The 24,634-nt window shown below is 42.6% G+C and overlaps 1 protein-coding gene across 2 annotated transcripts in view; it reads right to left on the bottom strand.

The window, feature by feature from the left end:
• BRWD1 (bromodomain and WD repeat domain containing 1) overlaps positions 1-549 on the bottom strand; it is a 145,428-nt gene extending 144,879 nt beyond the window's left edge. Inside the window, exons 1-2 of one of the 2 annotated variants that reach the window (XM_075542286.1) lie at positions 249-549; positions 44-102 (exon numbers count right to left, since the gene is read on the bottom strand). In XM_075542286.1, the coding sequence (XP_075398401.1) occupies positions 44-102; positions 249-297 (108 nt within the window). In that variant the 5' untranslated portion in view covers positions 298-549. The remainder of the gene's footprint in view (positions 1-43; positions 103-248) is intronic. The other variant, XM_075542285.1, reaches the window with a different exon arrangement.
• Positions 550-24,634: the final 24,085 nt, after the last annotated feature.

Below are 24,634 nucleotides of genomic sequence, written 5' to 3'. Positions count from 1 at the left end.
GCCGGGTCGAGCAGCCGCCGCCGGCCGCGAGGCCCGCACTCACCTGGGCCGCTCTCCGACACGGGCCCGCCGATAGGTACCGGGCGATGAGAAAGTACAGCTCTGCGGGAAGACGGGGGAGCCGGGTCAAGGCCAGGGCGAGGGGGTGGGGAAGGGAGGGGGCGGCACCGGGGAGTCGGGACGGCCGGACCAGCCGAGGCCGGGGATGGCCGCGGGAAAGGAAGCCGGCTGCGCGGCCTGCATCTCACCTGACTCGATAAGGGGCACCGGGCGTCGGGAGGGCGAGGGCTCCGCCATGGCTGCGCGCGGGGTGGGAGGCGCGAGCGAGCGAAGCGTGTAGGCCCCGCCGAGGCCTGACCGGGCCGGCGTCCCTCTACCTCAGGCGCGCCGCCGCTACCGCTGCCGCCGCCATGCTATGCGCGCCGCCAGCGTCCGACTCCTCCGCGGGAGGGGGAGAAAGTAGTCCCTCTGGAGGAGGGGAGTTCGCTGCAAACAGAGGTCACACGGTCGGCCCCTGCCTGGGAAAGCTGGCCTCAACCCCCTGCCGTGTCTCCCCGGTGGCCGGAGGGAAATTTGGGGGGTGGACAAGGACCTGACCACCGAAGACAGGGAAGTGGCGAGTGGGGGAGGGGAGCACGCGTGGGCCGAATCCCTGCGCGAGGTGAGGCGCCGGCTCGGTCATTGTGAGGCGCCTGCGCGGCGGCCCAGCTGCGCGGCGAGAGCAGGGGACGCTGACCGGGCCACGGTCGGGGGAGAGGGCGCCGATGGGTGCGGCTCGCGTTACCGCTGCCCCCTCCTCTGGGCTCAAGGCCAGCGGAGCGGCTCTAAGAGCGCATCCGAACGGAGGTTCGCCTTCGGGTTGATCGGAAGAACGAGCGACTCACGGATGAACATCTCGGGCCAGGGTGTTCGCCCCTCACCTTTCGTGTCCGGAATGCAAAAGCCTTAACCTTGAGAATTTGGTCTCTGCGCCCGAAGCGAAGAGGAGAACGTCGCCTGGGGAGGGGAGGGTGAATGCGGGGGTGCCACAGGTTGGGGGAAGGGACGCCGCAGGCCTGAACGATGCTGCGGGCTCGACTAGGTCTCTGATCCAGCCATCCTCGGGCTCACGGTCGGTGGACACTCGGTTTTTTACAGCTGGGAGCCTTGAACAAACGTTTGCTGAGGCTCTGCGTGACCACCTGGCAAAACTGAGGGGGGGGGGAGAAGATAGACGGAGAAGACTGAGCATTAGTCCTCCGAGAATCGAAAGGAGGAAAGGGTTCAATAAAATGCAGTACTCCGCTGTGTGTGAAAAATCTCTCTGGTCAGGAAAAGCAGCCCAGAACTGGTGTTCAACTTAGCCAGATTTGTCAAAGGATGAATAAAGAAAGTCCGAAACAACCCATTGCAGGAAGAGAACCGTGGGTAATTAGGGGGCACTTGGGAAATAATAGATTTCAGGTTGGAGAGGTGGACAGGGCCAAATAAATTCCCCTAATTGACACGCTACACTTCTAACCACTTTGGGTTCGTTCTTGTGTTCACTCAGCACACTCCATGAGTGCCTGGAACAAAACATGTACTTGCCCTTTGGAGTGTACAGTGAAGCTGTAATTTCTGTTCTAATAACCTCCGCAGCAAGAAAGGTTAAATTTGGTGATTTAGAGCAGAATTGGGCAAAACTGGCTCACTGAATGGACCTTGTCACAGCTCTACCTCTGTGCCTCAATTTTTCTCGTATAAAATGCAGATTATATGGAGCTTTCCTCACAAGACTGTTCAAATGCAGTGGATTAATATATTCCTATCATATTGTGCATAGTGTTTATATCGATTAGCAAAATCTTGATTCCAATAGGTGACTGCAGATGAGTAAGCAGTTGGCAGCTATTTGGGAGCTTGGAAGTTTGACACTATCCAGTGGCACCTTGGAAGAAAAATTTGGTGATCTACTTTCAAAAGCTCAACAGTTGACAATCCTGTGGAGCAGTTTTCTTGACATACATAGGGTCACTATGAGTTGGAATTGACTAGAAGGCAGTTGGTTTGGTATAGATAAGCATCTTTAGGCTTTTATATTTGCTAATTCAGCAAACACCATTAAGGGGATAAAAGTTTGAAATTTTCCCATGAAAGACTAAACTTTTGTTTTTTTTCTTTTAATAAAATTTTTATTGGGGCACATACATCTCTTATCACAATCCATACATACATCAATTGAGTAAAGCACCCTTATACATTCGTTGCCCTTGTCATTCTCAAAATTCGCCTTCCACTTCACCTGTTCCTGGAATCAGCTCATTTTCCATTTTTTCCCTACCCCTCCTCCCCCTCCCCCCTTCCCCCTGCACCCTTAATAGTTTATAAATAATTATTTTATCTTATCTTACACTGCCCAGCGTCTCCCCTCACCCACCTTCCCATTGCCCATCTCTCAGAGACGAGGTTACACATAGATTCCCCAAGATCGGTTCTCCCTTTCTACACCCCCTTCCCTCCTAAACTGTTTCTTAAGGTAAACACACATGAGGCAAATAGTGGCAAGATTAGGACAGTATGGTATGGTAGGGGGGTGCAGGGTGGAGGGGTGCAGGGAGAGCAGAAAATATTAAAGTTTTCATTTTTCCGGGCTGCAATATGGGGAAAGGGTTCCCCTATGTACTTGAATAACAAAGGATATAAATGGAACCCATTTTATTCAAAGAAGTTGAAATTAAGAGCAACTGAAGGGAAGGATTTGTTTTCCATTTAGAATGCATTCAAGAGAGAAAACTAGAGGCAGAAAAACCACTTCATAGACCACTGAAACAAGAAAGAATGCTTTAGAGCAATGATTACAAGAATGTCAAGAGACAGGATTGGTAATATGGAGAGATAGCTGCAAAGTGAGATTGTGATGGAATGAGAAAGTAGTAGGAGTCATTAAAAAAATCACAGCTTTGGAGCTTAGAAGATCAAAGTTATGCCACCAACTGAAGAAATACAAGCTATAGTTTGGTACTTAATAATTTTCAAATATAAAACATTCCTGTGAAACCGGGTTCTGCTATAATTTTATCAAATTTATGTGTAAAAGGAACAAAGAGAATTTTAAAGATTAACCAAGGAAAAAATTAACAGATAATGGAATTTTCCCATAAACTTTGGAAACCCCCCTCATATTAACTTTGGTAAGGTCATAAAAGTAAAAGCTCCCCAAAGACATTCAAGTGCTGGTCATTGGCTGGTCATTCTGATGTGAGCTGCATGGTACTCATTAAGAGAGATCAGAGAAATGACGGCATGGGTTTTCTTTCATAGGAATACAAACTATTCCATCCAATTGTCCCTTTACACCTCACTCAGAAACCTATGACAAATATTATCCCTAAAGTTGAAATACAGACAGGTGTCTGACAAAAGGCAGAAAATATTTGCCCTATGATACTCCACAAATAATAGAGATGTGACTTCTATATACATGAATACCTACCAAGAAGATGAAAGGGGTTACTTTTGTTATCAGCAGGTACATAGTGGGTACCAGCCAGAAATGGTCCTCAAATGAGAATATAATGTGTCCCATACAATTGAAGCCAAACCTTTACAAATACACACACTAAAGCTTACTTTAATGCAAATGAAAATAACTGCATTTCATCACAAAACTATATAGAGAACTATCTAAAAGTTGCTTGGTATGCATATGTTGCAAGAATTTAACAAATGATTTTAGTAAATGATAGGTGTCCCACATCCCCTGTAGGTATACATCTTCCAAAGGACTAAGATGTTCTAGTCCTTGGCAAGCAGCCTTTCTACTCAATAAACATTGCTGATCTTCACAGTAGCTTATAGTCAGGAGCCATTAATATGTTTACTTCACCATGAGGAAGCTGAGGCCCCAAGAGATTTATTCTTAATTCTTGGACTATTCTTGTCCAAGAGCACTGCACTAAAAAAGTGTCAGCCTCTCTAAATCCAGATGGGACCATCATACTTCAACTGGACAGAAGTATAGCAGAATCCTTCCTTCCTTACACTTCACAGAGACAGAAATCAGAACCAGGTCATCAGGGGATTTACATAAGGCTGCACAGCAAAGACATGACAGAACTTGAATTTTGAAAACACGTGATAATACTTTACATGATGATCTCATTTATCGAGGACAATTATCTGAGTGTAGCCAAAAACTATTGCTACAAAACTGAAAACTATTGCTACAAAACAACGAACCCCTGTGAGAACAAGCAGACGTTAAAAAAATCAAAAGGGCAACATTTCCCCAAGGACAGTTTAGAGCATTAGAAAGGATGAATGGGACCAGGGAAGAACTGGGATTGTACACAATGGTACATTGAGGGGATTGCAGTAGATGAGTTGAAACTGTGTTTGAATTGTTAAATGTAAAACTAGTGATCTTAACCTAGTACCCCCAAAAAAATTTTTTAAGAAGGTATTGCTCCAAATTATCGAAACATTTATTAAACAAAAATATCAAAATTTGAAGATAGTGGCTCAACATCTAAGTCTATACACTTTTGAAGATGGCCTTTCCATATCTCTAATCCTTTCCCAAAGAACTCTCTGCTCTTCCATTTAAACCGTACTAAAATAACACTTCTGGGATCCTCGTGTTACTGTGCAATGTTCTTTGGGCTTGGGGAACAAAAAGAAGTCTGAAGAAGAAACATCAGCCTTTGCTACCCAGTATGAATGAGCAAGTGCATTGTCTTGAACAAAATAATTTCCTCTGTGCAAATGTCCTGCCCTTTTTCTCACTAATGCAGTCCCTAATTTTCTTAAAACTTCTTCATAATAAGACTCCCTGATTGTCCTGTGCCCTTGCCGAAAATCAAGATTACCCCTTTGGGATCCTAAAACAGTCACACACAAAAATTGATGTTGTCAAAGATTTTATTTTAGTTGGATTCACAATCACTGCTCAAAAAAGCAGCAATGCTGAAATCTGGGATTGATGCAGTGGCACCAACAATTGTGCGAACATAACAATCCTAAGGATGGTGCAGGACCAGATAGTATTTTCTTCTGTTGTACATAAAGCTGCTGTGAGTCAGAATCAACTCATTGGTACCAAACAGCATAATTTTCTGAGCTGGTCTTCTTGCCTTGAACTTATCAGGCCCAGCAGATCCCCTGGGAACACTTTTGATTGGGTCTTACTCTCTGGGTCATATTGGTCTTGTCGCCAGTTATGGTTCATTCCATAAAATCTTCATTTGCTTTACTCTTGCTTGGAAAACCAGATGGTGCCATTTTTGAAGGCACGCTAAGAAAACTAAGAGAAGCGGACTACCACGAGAACTTGTGACCCGCTGATCGCGGAGGCATGTTTCGACCATCTTTATTTGGAACGACCTGTACGTGGATGAACTGGAACCCTAGAAGCAATGCTTTTTGACTTACACTGTGTTCTTTTATTCCCACTTAAAAGATTACAAAACTGAGGCTTGCAAAATTAGAATTTGCTTTAGGATGAAAAATCTCCTAAAAATGAAAATTCAATAAGAGCCTTCCAGGTCACCACTTAGGCACAGCAAGCATGAAAAGTTTATCTGGAAATGATAAAGCAGTCTGGCTCCACCAATACACTCAGGAAAGATGTCAAAGATGGCAGATAGTATATTGATTTGAAAAAAGAGGCGAGGACATCTGAGCCGTAAAGAGCTCACAAACATGAATATTTCTTTAAAATCCTAATATCACTGTTTGACACAAAATTTGTGTTAATTCAGCAGGCATTGACAAATGCTCAACGTTGACATCATTCTGAGGGACATAAATGTAGTCACATTAGATCTAAAAGAGTGATGCCATCATCATGAGTTGGAACCTGACAGTGAAATCAAGTACTCACCAAACAGGTCAACACATTTCTTCCACAAAATTCATCTATGGCAGGCACCGAGAGGTAAACACCGGCCCCAATGTTTCTGTTGACCAAATCCCCAGAAGTAAAATACATTTATTTCTAGAGGATTTGATATGTTTGATTTTTCAGGGGCCTTTGCAAGAAAAAATAAAGGTACATGATCGTCCTCTCTAAGTCCTCAGTCACTAGAAGACTTTGCACTTAATTCCCGAGGTTCCTCCTCCACCCACTGGTGACACCCTCTTCCCAGAGCCTTCTCTCCCCTTGAAGTCTAAGCAGCCAGCTGTCCCCTTAATGCTACTCCTCCCCGCCTCCCTCAACAAATTGTTTCCACATTTATCTCTGCCCTCTCCAGCTTCGGCCTCTCTCCCTCTCTCTCTCTTCCACATTGCAGGTGTTGGCCTGTGTCTGTCTCCAAGTCTTACCAGTTCTTTGAAAAGTTTCTCACAAGAGAAAACTGTGTAGCCCCACAAGACCTTGGGAACTGGAACCAGATTATGGCCCTATGTACATGTTGAGAACCCCACTGACTAATTCAGCCACCTCTCTGTGTGATGTTTTATTTTACTTTTTAATATTTAAAATGGGACTCAACTAACATAGCATTTATTGAATTTCTAAACCATGGATACTGTGTTAAATGGTGTATTTATATTATGAAATACTCATGATGTGACGACTATATAAATTGCTTGTGAGCATTTCTAGAGAATACCTAGAAAACCCTTTGAACAATGCTTAGTTGTCAACTAAGATTTATTACATAAAAATTATCCCCCCTCCCCCCGCCAGTTCTCACATAGTTTAGGCCCTCAGTCACAAAGAGCTTCCTTAAACTTCCCCCTGAAGCTATCAATTAATCCTATCACTTTGCATTTTTTGGTACATCTTAAGGAGCCCTAGTGGCACAGCAGCTAAGCACTCCACTGCTAAATGCTAGGACAGCAATGTGACCCACCAAGTGCTCCACGGGAGGAAAAGAAATGTGGCATTTAACATCTGTATGAATTACAACCTCGGAAACCCTATAGGGGTGTTCTCTTGACACCCACAGATTTGTTTTGGGGGTGGTTTTGCTTTGGTTTTAAACAGAACTTAATGTATTAATTCCTTATCAAAGCATTTCTCCTTTCCAGTCACCTCAAACCTACTATTTTGTGGTAGTTTTTCAAGCTATGCAGAATATTCAGCTGTGCATCCTTTACTCCCTTGCTCTTGTCCAGAAAGACTGACGACTGCCTTTCAATGGGATTCAGCTATTAGAGACTACAACAGGAAATAGAAGGATAGGTGGAAAGTAAGATTAGGATTATTATTTCCCCAGCTTGCTTCCTACCAACTGACTGGGCTTCCTCTACAAAGGCCATACTTCAAGTGGGACAGCCACATACATAAAGCAACTCTCTAAGTTTTCATACCACTAACTGGCCCCTCAGGACTTGGGCTTCTCTTCTGATTCAGATGGGAGCCACCGGAGAAAGCCCAGCATGTTTCTCCAGCCTTTGCTGATTTCATTCTACTCAAAACCAAGCCAAGGAACCTCTAGCCAGGTTCGAACTGCCAGTCTTTCCTGACTTAACTGTGCACTGCCCAGGGATTGATTCCACCGTGGGAGAAGACTGAAAGGAACATGCAGTTAGTCCAGCAAACTCTGTGCTGTTAATGGTCTCATGACAGCAGTGTAACCTGTGCAAGGTCAGGTGTCTGGGTGAGTGATGGGTGAACAGATAATTCAGATCTAATTACCACACTATTCCAAAGACACATGAGTGAATGCCAGGAGTCTATGAGTTCAGGTCTACAGAGAATTATTTGGAAAATTTTTCATTAAACATTGTTAAAAGTAATCAAAACTCCATGAAATTGGAACATACGGCTTATTCTCAGCAGTTATTTTTCCTGCAATTTAGGGAGGCTGTTAACCAACCCAGGTCTCCCTCACTCCATTGAGAAGGAAACTGAGAAGCAAAAAACGATGACTGGGTGAAAGTGAAAGAGGAAAACTTGACTTTTTTTTAATTTTTAAAAAAATTTTAATCATTTTATTGGATGCACTTACAGATATCATAACATTCCATAGTTCAAGCAGTATTATGCAATCACTACCACAATCGTTTTTTTTTTCTTTCTTCTTTTTTTTTTTTTTTGAAAACTTGACTTTGATCAAGCATGGAACAAGCCAGGACCAAAACTCCTGGAAAAGGGGGGTTACAATTTTATAGATATACATGAGGAAATACATTAAGAGAATTATGAATATGTAACAAATTTCCCCAGAACAGTCATGAATATGCAATAAGGGTATGGTTCTTGACAGGTTTTGGCTTATCAGATTCCTGGATTTCAACTGTCTTGCGGTAAATTGGTCTAATGATTTATTTTTGTTGACTTTTGGTTCCTTGATCAAAGTACATTTGTTCCGGGTGAGCTGAAGACTGCGGCTGCCCTTTCTGTACATGTTTAGTGGGCCAGTCTGGTGATAACCTTGCAGTGATCAGCCACGTTTCCAAGATAAAAGGGGTTCTAAAAAATTTTTTTTAATTAAAAAAAAGGGGTTAAAAAAAAAGGGGGGTTCTAAGAAGACATTTTATCAGGAAGGGAAAAATATCAAACCAAATCCGCTGCCAATGGACTCCTGGCAGCCCTATAGGACAGGTAGACCTACCTCCACCTCCCCACCCCCCCACCCCCAGGGTTTCCAGAAGCTCCGAGCTGCTCTCTGGAACACCTGATGGTTTCGAACAATTAACCACCCACGGTGCTACTGGGGCTCCTTAATCAGGAAGGGAAGTACTGGTCAATGGCTTGAGTACCTTGTGACAGTTCCAAAGACAAGTTTAGGAATCAGTTGGCTTTTGCCCTGGAGCAGTGACCTTGCAGTCTCTAAGTTGTCTTCCCAAGTACGTGGTTGAGAAATCAATAGGCTTATGCCCTGGGGCAGTGACAGCATTTCAGTCTCTAAGCTTCACACAGTGGCCAGGCCCGGTTCTACCATGAGCGTAACACACGAAGTCCTGAGAGCCAGTCTTTGACCAATTTAGTCCAGTGGGGATACACATATCAATAGCAAGTTAAGAAAATACAGGTAAGACTTAACAGCAAGAGCAAGGGAGGGAAGGCGGGTTCTGTTGCAGCGGGCCAGAAGCTCTCCCCTCTGGGCTCCTAGCTGACTTTTTATACAATTTTGGGGGGTGTAGCCAGAGGTGTAGTTGTGGGTGTTCAGTCTGATCAGGGGCAACCTCCAGTGTTTAATCCAATAGTCTTGGATTCTGGCCAGTTTCTATGTTGTTTACTTTATTCTTGATGATCTCTTGTCAGCCTGTTCAAGCACATGGTCACTACATTTTGTAGGCTCTCTTCAGTTAATTATGGTAATACACGTTAGACTGCTAACCCCAAGGTAAGCAATTCAAACCCACCAGCCACTCCAAGGGGAAAAGATGAGACTTTCTGCTCCCGTAAGTAATTACAGCCTTGGAAACGCACAGGGAGCAGTTCTACCTTGTAACAACATCTCCAGTCCTAAGGGCAGATTCCTGGGGAATTTACCTGGGGCTAAGCAGGCTGGGGAGTGCTTTCAAGACCATTTGATTCCAAAAAAAAAAGCAATTGGCACAAAGAAGCTAGGTACAATGAGGCTTATAAGGAGAAGAGGAGGGTGAAATAAGGAAGCTCAACCACTGGCTAATCTTTATATAGTTGATTGAACCCTGCCCTTTTACTGAGATCAGCTGATCACAAGATGTCTCTGGCCCTCCACCAGGCAAATCTTGAAATTCAAATTCAGGAGGCCCAACTTCAAACTAGGAGGAATAGCCGGGGGAGAAGCCCAAGTCCTGGAAGAAAAGCCTCTGGCAGGATCCGCCCTAACCGAAACTTAGTGAAAATTAGTTTCCTGGGTCTGAAAACTACAAAATCAAAGCAAGATATCCATGTATCTCTTGGACATCAAAAATAGTTATTGCTCATCTACCATGGTATCAGTGAGCAAAACAGAAAGGACTAAAATTACATAGGAAATGTTTTGTGATGGAAAAGTTGTTAAATAATCAAAACTCACCAAAATTGGAACATGAGCAGTTTATTTTATAACTTCTTAGCTAGATGGTTGCTTGTTTATCTTCAAGCCTTTAAGACCCGAGACGCTATATCTTTTGATAGCCAGGCACCATCAGCTTTCTTCACCACATTTGCTTATTCACTACTTTGTCTTCAGCGATTGAGTTGGGAAGGTGAGCATCATAGAATACCAGTTTAGAGCAAAGTATTCTTGCCTTGAGGGAGTACTTGAGTAGAGGCCCAATGTCCATCTGTTACCTTAATACTAAACCTATAAATATATGCACATAGATCTATTTCCCCATTGCTATATGTAAATATATTTACATATGTACATGCCTGTATTTAGAACTCTATAAATGTCCTTTGCCTCCTAATTCTTTCCTCTATTTCCTTTTACTTTCCTACCTGCTTGTCTTTTTTTTCCCCCTGCTTGTCTTAACCAACCATTTTAACTCAACTCTCAAAGGAAAGTACAGAATTTAAAATCTCATGAGTAACTTAAACTTCAAGTGGCATTTTATTGACTCTGAGCTGGCGATCTAGGTTAGAAAGCATAGAAAATTGTTTTTCCAGCATAGGAAGTCTCTGGAAACCCAACCCAAAGCAAAACAGAGGTATTTCAGGAAGACCAAGTAGTAGCCAATTCTGCACCTAAAGTTTGGAGACACTCAGCCCTTCTAAAACTAAGACAACTCCTGTGCCTGTCAGATCTTTTCAGTGGAATTCAAAACACTCTAGCCAAACTTTCTCTCCCACTAGATCCAGTTTATCCTCTGGAAGAGCTGGGCTTTATATGGGGTTATATGACTGAGTATGTTTCAATAGGCCTTTCAGTGAACAAAAGCCAGCATATTGAGTAGGCCCTGTATTCATGCTCTTTGTATGTAGGAGATAAAATAAAATTAAGGTAATTTAAGGTAGTCCAGTAATGATTGCAAAGTATGGTATAGGCTATAAAGGAGGCCCAAAATATCACATATAATTTAAGGAGAACATATATTATCTCTTAAACAGGAAAAACACATACTCTGCATGAGGGAGACCGTTCGCATGAAGTCATAATGGCATGAAGGTTTACAGAGATTGAGAGGCTTCAGTAGGACATAGGAGCACAATGGAAACCATCGTGGAAGCATGCTTGTGGCAGATCAATAAAGCCCCCCCCCAAAAAAAAATTGCTAGGTAGTTTAGCCTAGGGAATTGGGAAGTCCATTTATGCATGCCCAGGAGAGCCAGCATAGGACAAAGCTGTCGGATGGGCAGGACAAAGCTGTCGGATGGGCGTTACACCTGGAGCAGCCCACCTGGGTCAGGTGATTGCAATTCAGCCAATGGAATCAACCTGGGGTCGTTCACCACGCCTCCCCTGGGAACCCTTGAAAAGGCAGGGACCAGAAGGGAGAGGGGCTTGTCTTGCTTGGGCTGGTCTGGTCGTCTTCCTGGGAGGAGAGAGAGAGAGAGAGGGAGAGGGAGAGGGGGAGGGGCAGAGGGGGAGGGGGAGAGGGAGGGGGAGGGGAAGGGGGAGAGAAGGGGAGGGAGAGGGAGAGAGAGAGAGACCTTACAAAATCTCATTGGCATCCAGTCAGTACTGACTCATAATGACCCCTGTGGGTTTCCAAGACGGGACTGTGGCCTGGAGAGGAAAGATGGATCTTTCCCCTGCAGAGCTGCTGGTGGTTTTAACGTACCACCATGTGGCTAGCAACCCAGCTCATAACCACTGCCCCTCCAGTCCAGGGCCCCTCTCCAATAAAGGCAGGAGTACAGAAATGGGACCCAAACTCTGTGCTAGACGCACAAAAGCTTACAGGGTCGGTCCAGGGCCTTTCCAGCCAAGTGCCCCACAATGGCAATCACCATCTAGAACACCCCCAGGCAAGTTCCTAAGGGACACTGCCCCTCCCCGGGGCTGTTGAGGGGTGTGGTGGTAATCTACTTTCTGTTGCACTCTGCCTGGGGGCCAGACTGTTCCCCTTCCTGGTTACTGCTAGGAAGAAATTCAATAGAAGCTCTGCAAATAGATTTGGGGCTCTCACTGCTGTCAGTACGGTCTACAAACTGGTGCTTGGAATTTAAGCTCAACTTAATGGCAGTGAGTTTGGTTTTTGGTATAGTGTAAAATTTACCTGAGTAAATTAACTTCCAGAACAACAGCAACTAACAATTTTTATGTCAAACCTGTAAGACAAGCTCTGCCCCACTCTAAATCCACAAAGGTTACACATGCCACAGGATTTAAATATAAGACCTTTATAGAGAACAGAATGTGATACGCACACATTTTTCCTTCTCAAGAAAGAAACGATTCAGAGTAGACTTGTGTGTTGCTACAATGCTGAACAGCTTTCATTGAAACTTCCCAGTGAACTAGAAAGAAAGGCCTGGCAATCTACTTCCAAAAACAGTAACCAATCAAAGCCATCCACATCACAACTCCCCAATCCCTTTATGCATGTCACCATGTGTCAGGAGCCTTTCGACAGCAGCCAACAGTTACAACAAAACACCTCAAATTGCAGCCAACTGTAACAACAAAACACCTCAAATTAGATCTTAGCTACACCTGGCTAATACCTGCTTATTAATAATTTTGGAATTACTAGGATACAAATTCTCCAAATTCTCTTTCATCTTGATAGCAAAAAGTAATGACTAGCCCAATATTTGAAAATCTCCAATCTTATTACAAGTCAAAGATTCTCATTGCATGGCTCTCATAAAATATGGGATTAGATAGAAATTTAGTATAAAGGGTCTTCAGTATCAAAAAACACAGATGAAATATTGACAGTTACATAAAGTAAAAGGTCCATGCTCTGTGCAAGGGAAAAAGACCCCAGATTTTTAAATGTGCTGCAGAGGCCCTTTTATTACACCTTAAACAGGACAAAGACCATCATCCAGATGAAGGAAGTCACCAGGATGTACTCGGTACAGAGGCCCATTGAAGCCACTGAATCACTGTCATGATGTTCACTATATCTGATAGAGAGCATCCTCACACTAATAAGTATCTTTGAGCTATTATTGCAGGTGCTGCATCAATCCATTGTCTTGAGGACTTGATTCTTTGTTGACCCTCTACCAAGCATGACATCCTTCTTCAAGGACTGATCCCTCCTGATCACATATCCAAAGTAAAGCAAGACTCACAATCAATAAGCAACACCATGACCATCTAAAACATATTGAAATTGTCAAGATTTCATTTTACTTGGCTCATTCTCCCTGTCTTGAGTCTGTGCTAACTCATAGAGACCATATAGAACAGGGTAGAACTGCCCCTGTGAGTTTCTGAGACTGTAACTCTTTAAAGGAATGGAAAGGCCCCTCTTTCTCTCACAGACCAGCTGGTGGTTTCTAATTGCTGCCTTGTGGTTGGCAATGAAACACATAAGCACTAGGTACTTGGGTCAACTGACCTCTTAGTGTATACACCAAGAGAAAGAAGAAAAAAATCAGTGCCATAAATAAACATACTTAAATATCCCCTTATCTTGATTCTTTTCAAAGAAAATGGGGCAAAAAAGTTACAGAACAGAATTAATGGTGTGGGTCTACTCAGATTTTTGTTAAAAAAAAGTATTTTGGACAAAATATAGATATATGTGGGTAAAAACACAGGTTCTGGAGTCAGACTGCCTGGGTTAAACTCTGGGATCCACTACATATTAATAATGTAGATAAGTTAGACCAGCACAATGCCTCAATTTCCAATAAAAGAGAGAAAATAATGATTCCTACCTCTCACAGTCTTTGCATCAACTGAGAAAATGTGGGTGGCTGCTTAGAATCACCTCTGCCCCATGGCAAGTATATAATAGATGTGTGTTATTGTCGTTGGCATAAATACCAATGTATAAAAAATGCCATAATTAAGGTTTTGTGTCAACTGGACTTAGCCAGAATTCTCAGTGGTTTGGCAGTTAAGACCCAGTAAGTCCCCTATGATGAGATGAGATGTCCCTGTGAACATTGTGGCCTGCTTCCAACATAAGTGGATGATGCAGAATAGCTTATTTACCTTTTGCTGGGTCTGGTCCTGAATCTGACTTGTCATCTGAGCTTCAGTTTTTTGGACTTGAACCAGAGACCTATATTATAACCTAGAAATTTGGTAAGTTGTCAGCAGCCTGTCATTTTACCTGAAAATCTTACATTCATTAGCTTCTGCAGCTAGAAGCCTGCTGTCTGAAGTGCTAATCTTGGGTTCATCAGCCCTTGCAGGTATGTGAATCAAGAGAAGCCTCAACCTGATAATGTGACTCATTGACTTAGAACTTGCCAACCTCTACAACTATATGAATCATTTTCTTTTTTTAATTGTTTTATTAGGGGCTCATACAACTCTTATCACAATCCATACATACATCAATTGTGTAAAGCACATCTGTACATTCAATGCCCTCATCATTCTCAATGCATTTGCTCTCCACTTAAGCCCTTGGCATCAGGTCCTCAGTTTTTCCCTCCCCCCTCTCCCCTCCTTCCTGAGCCCTTGATAATTTATAAATTATTATTTTGTCATATCTTGCCCTGTCCAATGTCTCCCTTCACCCCCTTTTCTGTTGTCCGTTCCCCAGGGAGAAGGTCACATGTAGATCCTTGTAATCGGTTCCCTCTTTCTAACCCACTCTCCCTCCACCCTCCCAGTATCACCACTCACACCACTGGTCCTGAAGGTATCATCCACCCTGGATTCCCCGTGTTTCTATCTGCACCAGTGTACATCCTCTGGTCTAGCCAGACTTACAAGGTAGAATTTGGATCATGATAGTGTGGGGGAGGGGGGACGGTTAGGAAGCATTTAGGAACTAGAGGAAAGTTGTATTTTTCATGGGTGCTACATCGCACCTTGACTGGCTCGTCTCCTCCCCTAGACCCCTCTGCAAGGGATCTCCAGTGGCCGACAAATGGGTTTTGGGGCTCCACTCTGCACTCCGCCCCTCATTCAATGTATGAACCATTTTCTTGAGATAAACCTTTTTTTTTTTTAATACGTGGATCAATGTCATTGGCTTTGTTTCTCTGAAGAACACGGGCTTATAGCTCTATATACTAATCCTTACAGTGAGATGCCAGCTTTTCTACATCTTTGAAATCATTTGCTATAAGCACAAATGTTGCTATTTTAAATCCACTGCCCTGAGTCAATTCAAACTCACAGCAATCCTCTCAGACTAAGTAGCACAACCCCATGGGGTCTCCAAAGCTGTGCATTTTAAAAGAAGCACAGTGTCTCACCTTCCCCCCAGGTAGTAACAGGTAAGTTCAAAATCACTAACCTTTTGCTAGCAACCAAGTGCTTTCATAACACTTTGCATCTATTTTTTAATAGAGGGCTTCTCTTTTTTAAACAACCTCCCTCAAAAAGAACTTCTCATAGCCACTTTTTTAAACCCATTCTTAGAGTTCCCATTCCACCTCCCCTTCCACATCTGACTAAATATTTAAGCATTATGTTCCTAAGTGTCTTGTAGGCTGTAATTTTAAAATTTAAATTAAAAAGTTCATCTTTGACATGTTGTAACCTTGCAGTAAACTCAGTGAATAAGACCTCAAGATATTAATTTAGAACTGAAGAATTAGAACCAACCATTACAGTTACAAAGATAGATCCATGTTTAGGGGCTAAATCTGTAAATTTCAGGCTGCCTCCCCCCCACCCCGCCCCACCTCAGGCATTTGCCTTTTACAAGGGGTCTCCTGGACATGGTTCCAATGGGGTAAAGTCTCTCAAAGCTTGGGTCTTAATTGTCAGTGATGACAAATATGTTCTCAGTTCAGAACCTCAGTCCTCAGAAAGTATCAGACTCTAGAGCAGCATTTCTCAACCAGTGGGTCACAACCCCTTTGGGGTCAAATGACCCTTTCACAGGGGTTGTCCAGTTCATAACCATAGCAAAATTACAGTTCTGAAGTAGCAACGAGAATAATTTTCTGGTTTTGGGGGAGTCACCACAACATGAGGAACTGTATTAAAAGGTCACGGCATTAGAACTATGAGAACCACTGCTCTAGAGGGACTTTCTTTTTGTCTTTTCTCAGTGAGTGAGCAGAAATTCAGAGTTTTCATGTCAATTCCTCACCTTGGCTTCATTAGATAAAGGCCAGATTGATGGCAAAGGCTAGAGTGTGATATATTTTTTACAGGATTGGAGATAAACCGAATGGTAAATTTTCAAGATTGGGAACTGAAGAGATAGATTAGACTTATGTTTCAAGGCTACTTTACAAAGATTGACTATACTATTTATTTATTTATAATCATAACATACTGACTCCAATCCATCTTAAGGGTATCACATTCTTCACTTCTATATTTCTAAGAATAAGTTCAGTGACATACAGGCTTCTAATAACATAGTTAATGTGAGTCTCCCAAATGTAAACATAATCCATTTTTAATGGACATATATCTTTTGAAAGCATAATTGGTTCTCACACTAACGAAAACATTTTTAAAATCATTTTATTGAGAACGCTTACAATGCTTATTATAACCTATACATCAATTGTATCAGGCATGTGTGTACATATGTTGCTATCATTGTTTTCTAGATGGTTACTTTGTATTGAGCTCTTGGTATCAGCTCCTCTTTTTTCCTCCATCCTCCCCTCCCCTTATGGCCCCTCGATAGATTATAAATTACTTCCATGTCTCACACTGAGCTCTGACTCCCTTCCTCCATGGTTTCCATTGTTCTTTCCCCTGGAGGGGTGTGTGTGATTGTGTGTTGATCCTCTTCTTCCCTTCCTCCCCCACCCACCCCCATTCACCCTTCCCATCTGGTATCTCTCTTCCAGTTCCTGCTCTTGGGTTGTGTGTGTCCTTATATCTTATCTACTGCTGTGTGCATGCCCTGGTCTAGTCCATGGGAGGTATTCCTGGGGTCACAGTGGTGGGGGTGGTGGTGAGGAAGCCTCAAGGAACCAGAGGAATATTGTGTGCTTCATGGGTGCTTTACTGCACCCTGGTTGACTCATCCCTTCCCTGGGACCCCTCTCTAGGGGATGTTCCGTTGTCTACAGATGGGCTTTGGGTCTCTGCTCTGATCCCCCTCATTCTTAACCATATGATTTTGTTTGTTTGATTGTTAAGGGTCTTCTAATGCCTCTTACCTGGTCCCAATGACACCTGATGCTCGAACAATATGGTGTGCTTTTTCTATGTGGGCTTATTGTTTCTGTGCTGGATGGCCACTTGTTTCACTTCAAACCTTTAAGACCTCAGACGCTATATCTTTTAATAGCCGGGCACCATCTGCCTTCTTCACCACATTTGCTTATGCACCCATTTTGTCTTCAGTGATTGTGTCGCGAGGGTGAGCATCTCAGATTGCCAATTTGTTAGAACAATGTGTTCTTGTATTGAGGGAGGGTATGTGCAGAGGCCCAAAGTCCATCTACTACCTCAGTGTATTGCCATATAAATATATGTACATAGGCCAATACTTCTATTTTTATGGATTAATGTAATTATGTATGGACACCCCTATGCTCATGCCTCTATTCATAGTTTTGGTTCCTAGATCATTCTTGTTTCCTTTTACCTTCCTTCTGCCCCACAATCATACTGGCTCCACTTGTCTCATAGTACTTTCTCTCAGCTAGATTGCGGTTGCACCAGCCCTCCCAGGATCTCTATATCCACCTCATTATTGTTTTTTATTCCCTAGTTGTTCTTATGTCTAGAGCACTGTTTGCCCATCACACCTTTAATGGAAACATTTTTTTTTTTTTTTGCTGGTTATCGGGTGTGGGAGGGAAAGAGAGTAAAGGGTAGACACCAAGGAGAGGGTTTCAAAAGTTGTGGGAAAATGGAATTAAAAGATAATGAATATTTTCTATGACCTTTTTAAAGCCCTTTGCATTAACTTGAGCAATGAGGAAGGGGTTGGGGTGGGAGGAGAAAGTCACTTAGAATTATTTTCTTCATCTATTAAGAACAGAAAAAGAATGAGGAGAGTATATAATGGATGTAAAGTGAGAGAGGAATTGTTTTACAGTTTTATTGGCACATAATCCACATATCATACAAATGAATACTTCAATCATATCAAGAAGAATTGTACAATCATTACTATGATCAATTTTAGAACATTTTCCCTTTTTTCTTTTTAAATTGTTTTATTAGGGCTCATACAACTCATCACAATTCATACATATGTCAATTGTGTAAAACACATTTTTACATTCATTGCCCTCATCATTCTCAAAACATTTACTCTCCATTTTCCCTTTTTTCATAGTTAAATCACTTTTAAAATGAGTTGTGTAATCACAATCAGTTATAATGCTCCCTTCCCCCTCCTGCATACATTGTTTGCTCCACAAATCCCTCACCCCCATATCTCCCACCCACCCCACCCCTACATCCCCTATAAACCCTTGCATCAGTTATTATCTGTATGCATTCACGCTTTCTGTCCTTCACAAACGGGAAAACCCAACAGAAACAATAGAAAACAAAATCAAAATAAAGTGGTAAGGATAAAATAATAATAACATAAAGATACAAATACAAATAATGAGTAGGAAAGAAAAGACCACCTTCAGTATTTTAAAAGCCAGTCATGAAGAAAGCAAGAAATACTTGCACCTAGAACAACTTCAGATTGGGTCAAGAAGAGAGGTAAACTAAGTATCATGTTTAATCCAGCATAATCAATTTTACAATGATCTTTGTCTGATAGTAAAGCTGTTCAAGTCCCTTGCCTGTGGCTTCCTGGGGATCTGCCAGAGGCTTAGTCTGACTAGATGGTCTGCAGATGGATTTTGGGCTCCCACTGTCCTCCATAACCTTCTACAAATTGGGTGTTCATAATTTAAACTCTGATACTTTTCTCTTTGTCATCATTGCTATCAGCTCCTCCTTCCCATCCTTCCCCCTCCCTCTCTTATCCTTACCCTCAGGGAATCTTTACTTCCTCACTGTTTCTGAAGGGTTTCCTGGTTTTTATGCATTGAACTATCTTGATTATACAAGTGAACATAAGAAGGTCCAATAAGATTGATGAGATAAAGCAAAGACCATAATAGTAAGGGGAGGAAATATTAATGAGCTAGAAGATAATTATGAGTTTCATCAGTGCTATACTACATGCGGGATATGTCATCTCTTCCATATGGCCCTTCTGTGAGGGACTGTCCAATTATCTTACAGGTAGGTTTTGGGTCTCCACTTTGTCCATGCTCCTTCACATCAATTTGATGGCTTTTGGCTTTTGAACTTCTGATACCTATTCCCATTGAAATCTCATGATCACACAGTGTGGTGTGCTTCTTCCATGTGGGCTTTGTAGCTTCCCTGCTAGATGGCCACAAGTTTAACTTCAAGCCTTTAAGACCTCAGACACTATGTTTAATAGCCAAGCACCATCAGCTTTCTTTACCACATTTGCTTATGCACCTATTTTTTTTAATGGTTTCAGAAAGTATTATTGACCATGGTTATTTTTTAAACATTTTATTGGGGACGCATACAAATCTTATCACAATCCATACATACATCAATTGTGTAAAGCACATCTGTACATTCTTTGCCCTCATCATTTTCAAAGCATTTGCTTTCCACTTAAGCCCTTTGCATCAGGTCCTCCTTCCCCCCCCATCCCTTCCCGCTCCCCCTCCCTCATGAGCCCTTGATAATTTATAAATCATTATTTTGTCATATCTTTCCCTATCCGACATCTCCCTTCACCCCCTTTTCTGTTGTCCGTTCCCCAGGGAGGAGGTCACATGTAGATCCTTGTAATCGGTTCCCCCTTTCCAAACCACTCACCCTCTACCCTCCCAGTATCGCCTCTCACACCCCTGGTCCTGAAGGTATCATCTGCCCTGGATTCCCTGTGCCTCCAGCTCCTATCTGCACCAGTGTACATCCTCTGCTCTATCCAGACGTGCAAGGTAGAATTTGGATCATGATAGTTGGGGGGGAGGAAGCATTTAGGGACTGGAGGAAAGTTTATTTTTCATGGGTGCTACATCACACCCTGACTGACTCATCTCCTCCCCTAGAACCCTCTGTAAGGGGACCTCCAGGGGCTGACAAATGGGTTTTGGGTCTCCACTCTGCACTTTCCCCTTCATTCACTATGGTAAGATTTTTTTTTCTTTTTTGGCAATTAATTTTATTTATTTTTTAAAACATTTTATTAGGAACTCATACAGCTCTTATCACAATCCATGTATACATCAATTGTATACAGCACACATCTGTACATTCTTTGCCCTCATCATTTTCAAAGCATTTGCTCTCCACTTAAGTCCTTTGCATCAAGTCTTCTATTTTCCCTCCCTCCCCACTTCCCCTTTCCTCATGAGCCCTTGATAATGATGATGCCTTATACCTGATCCCTTCAACACCTCGTGATTGCACAGGCTGGTGTGTTTCTTCCATGTGGGCTTTGTTGCTTCTGAGCTAGATGGCCACTTGTTTATCTTCAAGCCTTTAAGACCCCAGACACTATATCTTTTGATAGCTGGGCACCATCAGCTTTCTTCACCACATTTGCTTGTTCACCTGCTTTGGCTTCAGCGGTTGTTTCGGGAGGGTGAGCATCATAGAATGCCAACGTAATAGAAGAAAGTATTCATGCATTGAGGGAGTGCTTGAGTAGAGGCCCAAGGTCCTTCTGCCACCTTAACACTAAACCAATAAATATAGGCACATAGATGTATTTACCCATCCTCATATATATATTTGCATATGTACATGTCTTTGTCTAGACCTCTATAAATGCCCTTTGCCTCTTAGCTCTTTCCTCTATTTCCCTTGACTTTCCTCCTGTCCCACTATCATGCTCCGTCCCCACCTGGGTTTCAGCTATACCTCTTCGTTACCTTACCCTTGATCATTCCCTACCAGGCCTGCCACACCCACCTCACCACCAATTTGGGTCCTTTGTTGTTCCCTTATCCCTTGGTTTGTTAACACCACTTCCTTATCCCCCAACTGCCCCTATCCCATGTCCCCCGGAACTGTCGGTCTCGTTGTTTTTCCTCCAGATAGTTCATCCAGCCTATCTTATTTAGACAGACCTGCGGAGATAATAACATGCACAAAAACAAGACACAGCCAAACCAAGCAACAGTATACAACAAAACAACAATAAGCCATTGACAAAGAACAAAACAAAACACATCAAGAAAGAAAACTTGTAGTTAGTTCAAGGATTGTTTGATGGCCTTTAGGAGTGTTTTCCAGTCCAGTCTGTTGGGGCACCACGCCCTGGCCCCAAAGTCCACCTTCAGCATTCCCTGGGGACCTTGCCGCTCCATTCCCTTGCTGATCCACTGCACTCCCCCAGTGCTTTCCCTCAGTGTGGTGGGATCAGGTTAGGCACAATTCCCACACTGTGTGTCCGGTGCTGTCCCTTGCAGGGTCGTGGGTCAGTGAGGGACGTCTTGTCTCATAGTGGGGCTGGCCATGTGGTCCTCTCTGTGGACTGGCTGCTCTAATTGGGGTCATTGTCCTCAGGGCCTGGTGGGCCAGGATGCTTATGCACCTATTTTTGTCTTCAGTGATTGTGTCTGGAAGGTGAATATCATACATTGCCACATTACTGGAACAAACCATTTTTGTACTGAGGTAAGATTTAAGTAGAGGCTCAAAGTCCATCTGCTTCCCAGTTATAACTGTGTGTGTATACACATACACACATATATATACTAATGCATACTATATACATATATGTTTATACCTATATATATAAGTTTTACTTTCTTCTGGTTTATTTTTCTTTTCTCCTGCCCCATTATCATGTTCACCTATTGCTTACTGCTCAGTCATTTCTCTCAGATACATTTCAATTGATCAAATATGATTAAGAACACTATCCACTCCTCACCATCAATTTTAGAACCCTTGATATTCCCTGTCCCTGTTGTGATTGTCCCACTGCTGCCCTGCCCGCGCCTCCTTCCCTCTCATGCCCACCAGAACCATCAGTCCCATTGCTACCTCCTTGGGATTTCTTATGCTTCCCATCTTGTATAGATAGACACCAAAAGAAAAGAAAGACCATACCGTAGTTCCAAGTCTCACTGTTATCCTGACCCAGAGCAGATGGGTATCTCTCTGTTAACAGCTCGCATGCCCTGTTATCATCCATCAGGAGAATCCCCTTTTATTTCACGTTTCTATATCCCAGGACCCATTTACTGAACAGCACTTACACCTTTTAAGTCCTCAGCATCGTGACCGAGAGGCACACCTTCTACAAGCCCCCACTACTCTTCCTGCAGTCAGGGATGGAGGAGTCTAGTGTCCGTCCCATCCCCACCCCATTACACCTTTAGACTTTCAGTGGGATCTCCTTGTGGGTATCCCCAAACCAGTTTAGATAAGGTGTCAAGTGCTGCCCCCTGAGTCAAAAGTCTGCAATCGGATTCCTCAGGGGCTTCGTGGTTTTGTTCCATTGCTGGTCTGTTGCGCTCCCCTTTTGGTTTGTCCCCCTGTGGGAAGATCAGATTGGCTGTTCTCCTTGAACTCTCTCTTCATATTGTCCTCTATGATGTGGTCATCTAGGGATAAACCAAGTTTATTAATGAGAGAACCTGTCTGCTGCATGAACATATAGCAGAGACTTGGTTGAACACATTTTGTTAGGAATAAATATATGCCTATATGAATTGGAACTCTAGTAGCAATTCTTTTTTATTCACTCTGGTATACATTAAATTAATATTTAAAAATTAATATTATAATAATGTACACTTTAGTACAAACTTGAGTGCATAAAACAATATGAATATAAACATATTATTATATTGTAAGGGTTAGTATAGTTACATGTAAAGAGAAGAAGATACAGAGAGAAAAAAAGAAATCCAATGTGGCAAAAACAATAATTATTGAACTATGTGAGGAGCATTCAAGATTTCTTTGTATTAATTTCACAACTTTATAAACACGTGTGATTGTTTAAAATAAAAAGTTAAGGGAGCGAAAAGCAGAACAGCAGCTAAAAACGAACTCAGCTTGGGTAATAAAACACTTGCTGTGCTTGCGCTTTGACATTCCAAAAGTTGATGTCCTTGGTATTTGGAATCTTGAAATAAGTATTTTTTAAATGTTGATACTTTTTGCTAAAGTATCCAAAATTAGATTACAGGGTAGCCATGGAGAAATAGTTTCCCCTGTAATCAGATGTTGAAAAGGTAAAATTTATTTTGGCAGGTCACATCTTACCTACTGGCTGGAAGAAAATGTTCTCTCTATGCGAATGGTATTTGCATTTTACAGTACAACTATTCAAAGGAAGCATTTGCTGTTGACCTGGCAGTTAGCATTTGCGACACTAGTCGTTATTCTTCTGGAATAGAGGGGCAAAAATAAGCCAAAAATTTGGTCTACCCAATAAAAAGATATATTAAATTAAAAAAAAATTTTGGTCTAATGAAAGAAAACTATAGAAAGAGAGTGAGATTCATGTCTTGATATTCTGTATGTCTCTATAATGTTCTAAAATCTAACATCACATAAGGCATAAGTCACTATAATCCTCCCCACCTTAAAATATTCATGTTCTCTCTTCCTTTTCTTCTTTTTAAAATTCCTTTCTCACGGGGTTAAACCAGAAGGACTTCACATTGAGGCCCCGCTGAATGAACTAAGCTCTGCCTCAAAGGTGCCTGCACCCTTGGACTGAGGACTGTGGCCCGTGGATGGGAGAGGAAACAGAGAGTGGCGGCCCCAGGACTGTGGAAGCTGTGGCCATTGGACCCTGAGTAGAACAATTGGCTCAGTGGGTATCCAATAGAAAGGGACCCGGAATCACCATACATTTAGTACCTCAGTGCCCCCCTTGCAGTGATGTGCTTGGCAGGGATCTGAACTTGGAGGAGCTGATCCAGGTAGTTTCCCACTGGTACCAAGCCCCATAATTAGTGTAAACAGAGCTCAATTCAATGGGAGATTGAATTGGGCAACGACTCATAGGTTGCGGCTCACGGTGGAGCTGTACCCCATGGACTTCTCATACCTACAGTGTCTGGAAGGCTGTGTAGCTGGAAAAATTGAGAATGTTATCAGTACAAACACCTTATACCCCAGGGGGATGATTGACAATATTTTACTTTTGTGTTTCTTTTTTTTAAAATAATTATATTGGGGGCTCATAAAGCTCGTATCACAATACATACATGGACCCATTGTGTCAAGCACATTTGTATATTTGTTGCTATCATCTTTTTCATAACATTTTCTTTCTACTTCAGCCCTTGGTATCAGCTCCTCACCCATTTTGATCTTTTTTTAAAAAATCATTTTATTGGGGGGCTTGTAAAACTCTTATCTTAATCCATACATCCATCCATTGTGTCAAGCACATTTGTACATCTGTTGCCCTCATCATTTTCAAAATATTTGCTTTCTACTTGAGCCCTTGGTATCAGCTCCTCATTTCCCCCCCTCTCCTCCCATGAACCCTTGATAATTTATACATTATTATTATTTTGTCACGTCTTACACTGTCTGACATCTCCCTTCACCCACTTTTCTGTTGTCCATCCCCCAGGGAGGTGGTGATATGTAGATCCTTGTAATTGGTTCCCCCTTTTTACCCCACCTTCCCTCCACCTTCCCGGTATGGCCACTCTCACTCTCAGGTATCAGGCACCAAAGAAGAATAATATCATATCACTGTGAAGGAGGTGGAGTGCGGAGGGGAGATCCAAAGCCCATCTGTAGACAATGGGTCACAAGGAATA

This window comes from Tenrec ecaudatus, chromosome 2, assembly GCF_050624435.1.
Source record: "Tenrec ecaudatus isolate mTenEca1 chromosome 2, mTenEca1.hap1, whole genome shotgun sequence".
Lineage (NCBI taxonomy): Eukaryota > Metazoa > Chordata > Mammalia > Afrosoricida > Tenrecidae > Tenrec > Tenrec ecaudatus.
Note: the sequence above shows the minus strand (reverse complement) of the source record. Positions and strands in the feature narration are given on the sequence as shown.